Source organism: Rhincodon typus, chromosome 18, assembly GCF_021869965.1.
Source record: "Rhincodon typus isolate 14 chromosome 18, sRhiTyp1.1, whole genome shotgun sequence".
Lineage (NCBI taxonomy): Eukaryota > Metazoa > Chordata > Chondrichthyes > Orectolobiformes > Rhincodontidae > Rhincodon > Rhincodon typus.
Window position 1 is genome coordinate 1,937,339 of NC_063349.1, and position 12,206 is coordinate 1,949,544.

A 12,206-nucleotide genomic window follows, 5' to 3' on the forward strand; every position below is an offset into this window, starting at 1 on the left:
GATTGTCCAATTGTTGTAAAAACCAGCTAAGATACCAAATTCCTTGCAGAAAAGCTGCAGTCTGGCCTGCATGTGACCCATGGTCCAGAACTGTGACCTTTATTGCCTTTTGAAATCTCACAACCACTCCCAGGACAAATAATAGAATCCCATCGGTGCAGAAAGAGGCCATTTGGCCCATCATGTCTGCACCTATCCTCTGAGAGCATTCCACCTAGATCTGCCAATCCCCCCAGCCTATCCCTGTAAACCCACATTTACCGATCATAACACACCTAATCTGCACATATTGGGACTGTGGGAGGTATGTGGAGCACCCAGAGGAAACCCACACAGCCACAGGGAGAATGTGCAAACTCCACATAGCCCTAAGGTGGAATCAAACCCAGGTCCCTAGCACTGTGAAGTAGCAGTGCTAACGACTGAGCCACTGTGCTGGAAATAAGGATGGGCAATAAATGCAATCTTGCCAGCAGTGTTCTCATTCCAAGGCTAAAGACCAATAAATGTTGCTACCTTTCCCAAGACAAGTAATGCATTGTACTAGTGACCAGGAGAATGAAAAACCCGGGGATCACAGTATTGACGTAGAAGCAGCTTTCGAGACTGTCGGGTTGCCCTGGGCCTAGCTTGATTCAGACAATAAATATTAACTTCCAGCTTCCAGTCTAAAGATGTGCAGGCTAGGTGGATTGGCCATGCTACATCGCCCGTAGTGTTCAGGGATGTGTAGATTAGGTGGGTTATCGGGGGATGGGGATGGGTGGGATGCTCTGAGGGTCAGTGTGGATGTGTTGAGCAAAAAGGCCTGTTTCCACACTGTAGGGATTCTATGGTTTATCCTTCCACATTATGCAGCTAGTATGGTATGCTCAGTGCAAAGCTCTGGTTGGAGGAGGCTGTGAAGACAGTCAGCAAAGGCATTGTGGCCCGCAGCTTGTATATGTTGCAGGAAGTGGTTTATTAAAACAAGCTGGTCTGGAAAAGGAAATACGTTTGCTGATTCACTTTCATCCCTGTCATTTAACTCCTTCCCCCTGCCACCTCAACTCTAGTCTTGCCAAATGTTCTTCATCGCATTATTCCTCACACCCCCAGCCAATTTGCCATAGCTCCCAAGCTGCACTTTCTCTTCACATCCTCACCTCTGAATTTCTCCACTCACTGCTAAACTCCCCCTACACGCCCCAGTCTTTATATAGTGATCTGCATCTGTGCAGTAATGACTCTCGGTGATTGTACTGGATCCATTGGGTGAATATGTGACCTTCACTCAGCCACAAGACTGTTTGTTCACTAAACAGACAGGAGACAGAGAGAGAGACACTGGGCTGTTACAATCGTGCTGGGGTAGAGAGAAGTTCTCATCAAGCAACACTTCTGATTGGGTGGTTCCCCCACAGCGCAGTGCTTATCAAGCATTCCTCACTAGGCAGATGGAAGATAGACCAGAAGAAGAGGAGGAAGATCCAAGAAAGAGTTCCCTAACACAGTGTTTTACATGATATGGCAATGCTTACATTATCTGTAATGTAAGAAACTGGGCATGGATATTATGGCATTGAAGAAGCCTGGTGCTATTTATGACAATTAACTATTTTGCGCAATCATTCCTCTGGCAGATAAGTGTCTGGATTAATATTAAGCTATTAATTTACAACAGAGGAACATGTTTCCAGTACAGTGTCATGCTTTTAAGTGATCCAAAGTAAGTTAGAGTCTGAGATCTTTATATTCTCAGGTTCCATGATATGATGCAGTGACAACATTCTAAGTATCTCTCTTTAAAGCATGCTGACAAACTGACCATGAGACATAACTCAACATCTCCTTTATGCAAAGATAAATCTTATCCAGTACATGATTGTACACTGCATGTGGCTAATTCCAAGGATGATAGCCAAACATAGGTCAGGTGTAACTGTAAGGAAAAAGACGAAACCAGGATGCAGACTCTGGGTAAAGTATTTGAAGTGGAGGAGAAAGTTTATGGTCTGAACATGCTGAACTCAATATATAAGTTGTGAATGCTGTAAATTGCTCAATTGGAAAATTAGTTGCTGTTCGGTTTGCATTGGGTTTCACAGGAATGTCCTGGGAAAAATGCTGCTGGATCTCTCCAACACTTCATTGGGCTGGAGAAACACTGCTCAGCACAATTCATATTTGTTCGTATTTGAGGAATTTTGTCCTCTCTTTAGAATTTGCCCCCATTTGCTCCCTCCATTTCTGAATTATTCTTTACTCTAGTCCAATTTGCTTCTCCCTGTCCTTTGTGCCCTTTCCTTTTTCTCCTTTATGTTTCAACACAATACCCACTTCCCTCATTAATCAGCTTCAAATCATTGTCCTTATTGTTAAAGTTTTAATTACAAATTATATAGAGAACAATATAATGAGTTTCTGCTTCATGAGCAGAACAGACATTGAAGAAAGTTGGTGTCATCACAAAACCTTTGCAATATTGAACACAGTTCTGGGCTGAGGGACGGTCAGTGATATTGATATTATTCTCACAGGCTTTTCTCGTGATAGATGTGTCTACCTTCTACATGAACAATGCCATTGTACATCACAGACTGCAATTTCCCAAATGTTGCTCTCTGGGCAATACAATGTACTTTATGGGGTTGTATGATTGACGCATCTGAAGTCACTTGGTCATTTTGTAAGAAGCCAAGGTAATTGATCAGTCGGTCTGTTTATCTGTCTGTCTGTTTAGCTGTCTCTCTATCTATTTGTATTTATCTTATGAATCTATCTTATCTGTCTATATCCAGCTTATGTATCTATGTATCTATCTCTAGCTATCTATCTAAACTATCCATTGCCATCTTTCTAGCTTATCTACCTCTATCCAAATCCATCTTATGTATCTATCTATCCATCTGTCTATCTGTCTACTGATCAATTAACCTGTCTATCTGCTTATTTATTATCTTTCCACACACATTGGTGATATTTCTGATTGCTAGTTAGAGTCTTGCCCTGCTTTCTCATATTTCAGATACTGAATTGTGGTTGTACTCCCTATTTTGGTCAAGTTATTTTTTCACATGAAAATGGCTGGGGTAGTTGCAATAGTTTCAGATGAGTGAGAGGTATTGCAATCTGTGCCAGTCCACCCAAAGGAGTGTGCAGCAAATCACTGAAGCAATGATTCCTGCTTAATTTGTCAACTAAATTAACCATTAACATACTGAACAAATTAGAAAAAACAAACCATCTAACAAGTTACAGACTAACAGTCATACAAACAATGGTTTTAGAAATAATAGGATGAAGAACAAAGTTACAAGACATGTACGAGTTAGGTTGCGGTTAGACTAACGTATGCAGTCAAAGGTGTTTTCTTTAAATCGAGGCTGCAATGTGGCCATAGAGAATTCACCAGGATAGTACAGGGGAGGGAAAACGGTAGGTTTAAGGAGAAATGTGAGATCCAGGAGTTATTTCATTTAGTAGAGGAGACTAAATGAATTAATGTTATAAGAGTTTTTGACTTTCTTCTAGTCAGAAACTCAATGGGTTGGAATTGCCAATTTAATTTATAGATTGAGGATTGACACTAAGATAAACACCATAACAGAGGTTAATAGAAAATAAGGTTAAAATCTCATAGAGCGTACCTGAGATCACTACGTCTTTTATGGACATATTGGAAAAGTATATGAAACTCTATCATTTCACTTCTGTGTACAGTTTCTCCTGAATAAATCTGTCTTAAACATTTAGGCTGTGTACATTGATCTGACTATGGTATTCTCCGCCCTTTGGAACTGACGTGAGAACATGGTGGTTGCCTTACATCATCTACAATGAACCACACCGTGTAATTTCAGGAATAAAATGGTAAAAATAAAATGGTCACAGTCAACCTTATATAATATATACCAGTGTGCAACATTCAGTCTTCAATAGAAATTAGCTTTTTAACGAAAAACGCAATTTGAGGAAAGTTCACATCAAAAGAAAACCTTTTTCATCAAAATATAAAAACATTAAGTAGGATCCCTTCCCCAAAGGACAAACAGCCACTCTTCTCCCTTTCTTCTTTGCATTATATTCCTACTGAAGATTTCTAGCTAGTAGCTCTGAGTAGTCAGTTAATTAGGAAGTATAAGCAGTCAGATAACTAAGTAGCTCAGCCTCTTCCCTTTTATTCTCTTTTCCTTCAACCCGTAAGTGTTTTCAGAAGTTCGTCCATAAAATAAAGTTCCCAGAAGCTTCTTCCCATCGTTTGGAGGTGGTTTTCTCCTCAATGCATACCAGACACGCCTAATCTCTTGCATTACGAAGTTGGCCACCTCTGCTTCCTTAGACGGCCTCTCGTGGATGAACTGTCTCATGTCTCCGTAAGACAGAATGACCACTGACTCAAAGAGGTTGATCAGGATACAGTGCATCACAAAAAGAAAGCATGTCAAGTAGATGCCACCGATAATCTTGCTGTAGGTAAACTCTGTGTCGTTAAAGTCGCCAATGTGATAGGACACAATAGTCTGTGTTGCATGGATCATGGTATTGAAATTCCTATCAAATTGACCAAACAGCAGGTAACCAAACGATATAAAAATAAGGGAGTACACTGCCATGATTACAGCCAGGGAGCAGATAGTGGGAAAACTTATAGAAATGGCCTTCTGGGCCAGGCGCACATTGTAAAGGAAGCGTGTATACCTGAGAAGCTTCAGTATGGTGACAAAAATGAGGAATGTGACATTGAACCTGAGAAGCTGATCCAAAGCAGCAATGACATGAAAAGCAATGAAAGTATTTGGGTTGCTCTTATAGAACTCCAGCATATGCTGTGACAATATATACTTGGCTACATACAGGACTATGGTCATCAATAGCAGCACTGTTATCACCAGGCTGCCAATGTTCTTCAGACGCTGGAAGTACTTGTATCCTTTCTGCCTTATTTTCCGACACTCGTTAATGACAAACAGGACAAATAAAATGATGACGAGGACACTGAGTACTACCCGGTTTTTCTCACGCCTCTCGAAGAGCCTGAGGGTGAAGGGTTTCACCACCAACTTCTTGTTGATCACACCAAGAGGGGCTGTCTCCAAAATCAGCGAGATGGTACAGAACAAGTCAACGTTTGCATTGTAGATGGTTGTCTCGATGATGATTGCCCAGGTACTCCTGTCAATCCAGCTATTGTTCTGCAGACCCACGAATCTTATCAGAGAATCCTGTAGGCTTATTGGGGAGAAGTAGAGGGAGTAACCTCCCAGTGGATACACATGATATACCCCATGTGAGGGGTATAACCAAGGGGAATCTATGCTTTCAAATATCCAACCTGTGTAATCCAGCGGGTGCTGCACAGATACAGTTCCAATGGGCTGTTGCCAGGAGCCATTGTAGTTCCTGGTGTTCTGTTGGTGAACATTAAACAGGGGTCGACACCGATGCTTGCCCAAGATGATGCTCAGGATGCTGGTTTTCCAAAAGCAATTGACCGACTCATGTTTGGATCTGATCTGACGCATCCTTGGCAGGCCCAGGATGATGGAATAGGTGTCAGACAGAAAGGCTGGATTTGAGTTTTCATGAATCAGGGGCAGGAAGGTGACACCCATCCAGGTGTAGAACTGTTGGACAGTGTTCACGTTCTCCAGGTTCTGGGAGAATCTATCCTTAATGATGCGGTTGTAATAGTAAGCATTGTTGTAGTCTGTGGAGCACAACAAGTACAGGATGAGTACAAGGAAAGCAATGTGCAACAGGAAACCCTTACAAAACATAAAGGCTTGTTGCCTGATGCTCCCTTTTTTTCTCGCCAACACTAGTTCGTCACCCTCCAGCGGCCTATACTGCTTCCGAATCTGGTCCTTTGACCGGACGCAATCAGGATCATTGTTCGGAAGTTGGTCTTCACTGATCTCCAGTGTTTGGATCCCTGTGGACCAGTCCAGATCTCGGGGGCGCCGACGTCTTAAGGCAAACAGAGCAGCGAAGGCCATGATCTTAAGAGGCTGCAAGAAGAAAACACCCTGAACGAAAGAAACGACAGAGGCCATGAGCCACAGCCAGGAAGTCGCTACACCATACGAGAGGCCATATAACACAATAAATACAGCAGACACAGCAGAGATCAGGCACACGAGGCACCAAGCCAAGTACAAGAGGCATTTTGACAATGTGATACTTGACTTGCTTCTCGGGCCGATGTTTCTGGCGGGTTTGGCAGACTGGCCTCGTGCCTTCTTGTGCGGTGTGGCTTTCTTTTGATGAGAGTGCCCCAATCGCTTGGGCTTAATCAATCGTACCTTCTTCTTTCTGGTCACCTTGCCAGTGGTCTCCTCTCTGGTGATCCGATTGGCTTCAGACTCAGGGATGGTACAGTTGTCTCTCTCTTTTGCCAAAGGACCCTGGACATTGTCTATACCTGCTACGTAGGATAAAAGGTCATAGTGGTTATCGTCTGACAACTCTGCCATTTCCTTGGGACTTTCTTCAGCCTCACTGGCCTCTTCGTCCCTCTCATACCACTTCTTCAACCTCTCCCTGAAGTTGTTTGGATTTGGGTCAGGGTTCACAGGTAGGCTGTTATCAAACTGTTGGTCTGATTCGTGTTCTCCGCCTTCTCCTGTAACCGTTAAAGATGTATCTTTCTTCTGCGCCAACATGAACAGAGTCGATATTAGCATTTCCACTGGCACCATCACCAGTGCACTTTCCATTCCAATCACCAACGATCTCACTAGCTTCTGCAAATAGTGCTCCACCTCCCTTTTCTGGAACAGCATGAGACTGAGCAGTAGACTGGATAGCAACACGGTCAAACAACAGGACAGCCTCTGAATACGGGTGAAGGTCTGGTCAACGTCGTAGGCAAAGACAGAGAACCACAAGTGTTCCCTCTCAATCTTGCTGGACGTCTCAATGAAGAAGACATCCTTCCTCCTCAGCAAGCTTTCAGGGTCCATGACGGGGTAGGTCCTGTGCAACAGTCCATCCCCCTTCATGGTCCCTAACCACTTCCTGCAGAAGAAATGCCAGCTCTTCTTGGTTAGCACATTTTGCACTTTCACCCTGCTGAGGTACCAGGATGGTGAGGTGCCCACATTGTTGTGCCAGACCCTGATGAACGTGAGCTCACCGAGCTCATCTCTGGTGGTGAGTAGGAAGGTGTCCACACTGTTTCTCCTGAAGCTCTTGTGGTCTGGATGGTAGAGAAGGTGGACTTCGCTCTCCACGGATGCGCCAATCATAGTGAAAAAAACATCCGCTGTGGTCCCAGCATCAAGGCGACCCCCAGTGTAAAAGGTCACCAGGTAGCAACCATTATCACAGGGGTCATTGTCAGGAAGAACAATGATCTTTTTCTTGTCGCTCGCCCGTTTCCGCCAAGCCCACCAGAGCAGGATGGCATAGATGAACAAAATGATCAGAACGGTAATCAGTGTCACCAGATTGGTTGGCAGAGTCTGAATGAGTTCACCAACTTCCAGCAGGTCAATGACTTCGGGCAACACCAGAACACTGCCAGTCAGGAACCAGAGCATCTTCACATTCAGGGCCCTGCTGCTGATGTGCTTGTTACCTCTCTTACAGACACAGTGCACTCTCTTGTTGCTGGTGAGAGACCCGACGGTACAGCTGGAAGAATCCCACTCATCAGAATTGCCTTCAAACGTCAGGCAGTTTGCAACAAAAGCTGAGACATTGAGCCCAGCCTCAATGATTAGTTGAGGGTTCGGGTACTTTGTCTCAACAGCAACAGTGATGTAGGTTTTGCTGCTCAGGTCAGTCCCGTTCCTCTTGAAAAGCCTGCTTGGAATCCTGATGATGTAAGGATTGTGTGCAAAGTTGCCTCTGTTGAGATCTGGCCGTGAGCTACACTCTGGGATGGTATGTTTCTGTGCGAGAGTTGCGCTGGAGAGCCCCACTCCTGAGTAGATGCTAACGGTGTAGATGGGGTCTATGTCTGCAAATAACTGCAGGAAGACCACTTGAGCTGAGCTAGAGGTCATCATGACTGTGAATTGACCCTTGACCACATCACTTCTGCCAGGGTCAACAACTAACCTGATGGGTTGATGGGACACAATGTCCCTCCTGGCCATGAAAGACTCCACCTGCTTAGGGACCAAGGTGTGCACGGTTCCATTGCTGTGCTGGAGGATCATGTCGAAGCCAGAGATATCTGTAGCGATGTTCGATGCCTTCCCGAGCCATGGTAAAGGATTCTCTTCAAACTTATAAACCATGGACGAGACCGGCTGAGAGGTTACTGGGACCTTTCCCAGCTCTGGGTAAATGCAGTTCGTACAATCCGGATCAGAACGGAAGGAGTCCTCCACTTTGTCTATGTTAACCTTCTTCACAGTTATTTCCCACTGCCTGGCCTCCATCAGGGTATCCCTTTGCCCCGGTACTTTGCGTTGAGACACGGCTTCAGTCAGGATTTTCAGGATGGGGAAGATGCTGGTGGTCACTTTCTTTTGCTCTGTGGTCAGCGGGATTCCATTCTCAGTGCCTTCAGTTGGGAACTGGGAGGAAAAGGCAGTCATCACGTTGGAGGTTGCAGTCAAGATGCTGCAGGACAACTGCTCAGTGCGCTCTGATGGAATCCGATCTTCACTCGTGTAGTTCAGCAGGACGGAAGCCAGTTCCAGCAGCTTGCTGGCGGAGAGGCGCTGGGCTTGCTGGTTGACCTGGACCGCTATCTCAGCCGCCTGGAAGATTGTGGCGGATATCTGGTTGATGAGCTGAGACGACGTGACCGGGATACTGGCAGAGACATTCAGCAAGGTTTTCCGCAGCTTCTGGACCCTGGGGATGTCCCTGCCCACGAAGCTGTGAGAGTTCAGCTCCGAAGCGATTCCGTAAAGCAGTTTGTTGGCTTCCACATAGTGTGTCCCATGCAGCAGAGTGGTCAGTGGTGCGGCTGTCCCTTCCACATAGTTGGCCAACTGGTCCACCAGAGATTTCTGGGCTGGGTCGAGCGGGAGCTCGTAGACTTTGACCCTCAGGTGCACCTTTGTGTAGGCACCGCGGCTGTCAGACACAAGGACCACGATAACCAGCTGATGGTGACCTGAACTCCTCCCCACTGGCAGTTCAAAGGGCTGGGACTTGGGACTGAATCCGAAATACACAATGGTACCCAGGACATCATTCATCAGACTGTTGATGCTGGCGGTCGGATGGTAGGTCTTTGCAATCACCGTGTAACTGAGGGGGAGATCACTGTCCTCGAAACTCAAACAAGCTAGGGTGAACTTCGTGTAGAGGGCCCAGCCCTGCTTCGGGCTGATAACACAATGGCCTCCTCTAGGAACAGAATTGACATAGAAGCGATGCCGGCTGAGGCTGTAAGAACCAATGGAAGTCGTCGCTTTCAGTTCAAGGATATACCATCCGTCATCCAAGTGTTCTAAGGACATGGGGTTCAGTGACACATAAGGCAATGAGTTACCGGTAGAGCTATCAGTTTCCCAGTTGACCAGGATCTCTGAAATGCCGCTCCCCGAAAGCAAGCTCCAGCGGTACTTCAGTTGAATGGACCTTGGGCAATTGGAACAAGTCCCGTTCAAAATGAAGCGATCAGTGGTAATCAGGTACTCCTTACAGTTCTCAAGGCAGGCTATAGACATCCGGGGCACGAAGCCAGGGAGGACAGAGATGGTTTGGTCGAAGTGATCGGTCCTCGTGTCTTTCTGGATCACCAGCCGGAAGTAGAAGTACTTTTTGACAATGAGCACATGGGCAGGGATGGTCAAAGTATCAGCTTTGGCAGAGTCCCACCTCAGGGCTGGGTTCCCAGGGTGGCAGTGCTGGTTCTGGGACAGCGTCATGGTGCTGTAGTCGGTGAATTTCATGGTGCAGTACCAGGAGAATTTCAGTCCGAGGTGTGGATCGGGTGAGTCTGGGTCAGCGCTCCGGGAAGCGTCCAGCGTAAAGGTATCCTCCACGCTCACCATCCTGTAAGACCCCCCAGAAATGACAGCCAGCAGCTCACTTTTAATCACCTCCACCACCGCCTGCCCAGTGTTGTTGAGGGTAGGCAGGGTGGGATCAGTGGTGTACATGGTCACATTGAACACAAAGAGATAGTGACCATAGTCCAAGGTGAAAGCAGGCAGTTGCAGAGTGGCTATGCTGGTCCTCACACTGGCCGGGAGGGCCACACTCTGATTCCAGTCTGGCTGAGCCTTTCTGTCCGCGATGCTGTAGATCTTCCAGGAGATGCTCACTGACTTAATGCTGTCGCAGTGCAAGCCCGAGTGGCCGTAAACTGTGAGCGGGGAGCCTCGGGGGCTCCGGATGACGGTGTCAGGGGGTGGTGGGTGCTCGATGCTGGGTACAGGGAGCTGGCACCGGGCGAGCTCACAGAAGAGGGCCGACTGGCGGGAGGCGACTCTGTATTGGCCCAGCCTGGCCCGGAGCCTGAGCACCATCTCGCCGACAGCCGTGCAGCTGACCTTAGCCAGGAAGCCCCTGTAGTGGTCGGGGTCGAAGGGGAGCTGGATCTGGGGGATGAGGCTGGCCGCCTGTGCCACCAGCTGCCTGTAGGTGAACAGGCTGACCGTGGAGCCGTGAGCCAGCTCGAAGGCCCAAGCGCAGTGAGTGGCTGGGTGCTGCTGGGGGATGAACCAAACCACGTTGGCCAGGAGACCCACTTCAGTGGGACCGCTATTGTACAGGAAGGGGTCCACGGTCAAATCCTCCAGGGAAGTGTAGACGGTCTCCCCTAGGTTCAGGTAGAGCTGGACAGTCAGTGTGTAATGGCTGGGGCTGGTGTAATCGATCTGGTACAGGTGGCTGACTTGGTTGTCCCTGTGAAAGACAAGGTGCCTGTGCCTGCCAGCAGGGGTGCCCACCTTGAAGTAGTAGAGAGTGTTATCCGAGCTCACGTAGTAGAAGCTGGTCCCGGGCGCAGTGGCGTTGGGGGTGAGGGAGACCCATTGGAGGGAGTTGCGGAAGCGCACCGAGCCCTGCTGGAAGATTACGGTGTTGGACGTGGTGCCCAGAGAGCGACTGACCTTCAGCAGCAACTGAGCCACACACATGTCCCCCCGGCGCTGCGGGCACCGGCACAGCTCGATCCCAACCGCTTTCGGGTGGTAACTCAGGGTCCAGGACTGCTGCTGTTTGGGTTGGGCGGACAGCCGATAACCCAGGACCCCGTACTCTGCCCTCAGTTCATGGCTAACAGTCACCGTCTGGCTCCACTGGATGGGGGCTGACTGGGCGCTCAGGAGGTGCATGAGGTTTGGCTTTACCTCCAGGCGGGCAGTGGAGGAGGCGCTGGGGCCGTTGGCAACGTTCAGTGTGCAGTTGTGCTGACCAGCCTGCGGGTACATCACCCTGCTGGCATACCGGAAACTCTGGGAGCACTCAGCCTCTTTCCCCGGGGGGTAGCTGGCACCGTTGACGTGGGCGATCTGCCTGCTGGTGCGGACGGTATCGTTGGGCACTGCCCCGGGGCACACCAGCGTGTAACCCCAGGAGGGGCTGTTCAGGTTGGAGCACCAAGCCAGCTCCAGGTCCTGGAAGGTGACCGGGGCACGGTCGGGGTGGAGGGGGAAGAGGGTGAGCTTGAGATTGGTGCCAGTGACGGTCACATTCCAGTACAGGCAGTTGTGGCAGCTGGCAGAGGTGTAGCTGACAATGATGGGAGTGTCAGGGGGCACTCGGAGAAGGACCTGTTTCCCAGACCATTGGGTGGTGGTGGCCAGGAGGCGCTGGTTGAGGGACCAGGTGAGGGTGGGAGGTAAAGAGCTGGTGTTAGCCTCTGGGCTGGGTCTATAGCTCACCTCGATAGAGCTCTTCCACAGGCAGGTGTACTGGACAGCGCTGTCCCCAGTGTGGCTCACATTAGAGGGACACTCCAGCTGAATCGGGGGAACCAGCTGAGCCAGCGCTGGGGACAGTAGTCCAAAACCCAGCCACAGAGGCAGCATCCCCGGGCGGAGGTAGCTCTGGGCTCGGGGGAAACACACCGAAAATTAACCGTCACCACCAACGCCCTGGCGGCACCCCCCCCCCTCCCCCACCGGCCGCGGGCACACACCGTCTGACAACACAATCCCCACCCACCCCCAGGGAAAAAAACCCGGCCCGAGCCTCAGCAACACCGACCACACTCCAAATACAGCAATCCAGCTCAGATATCGCAACCTGCACCGACTAAACACACACTCACTGATTAATCACACTCACTGATTAATCACACATACACT

The 12,206-nt window shown here is 48.6% G+C and overlaps 1 protein-coding gene across 1 annotated transcript; it reads right to left on the bottom strand.

The window, feature by feature from the left end:
* Positions 1-4,127: 4,127 nt before the first annotated feature.
* LOC109938662 (polycystic kidney disease and receptor for egg jelly-related protein-like) lies at positions 4,128-11,927 on the bottom strand. The gene has a single exon (XM_048607802.1). It carries the CDS (start codon positions 11,925-11,927, stop codon positions 4,128-4,130), a length of 7,800 nt encoding a protein of 2,599 aa, XP_048463759.1.
* Positions 11,928-12,206: the final 279 nt, after the last annotated feature.

What these genes read in the sequence shown, in the direction of transcription:
- LOC109938662 (XM_048607802.1), bottom strand. Translation starts at nt 11,927, where the DNA reads ATGCTGCCTCTGTGGCTGGGTTTTGGACTACTGTCCCCAGCGCTGGCT.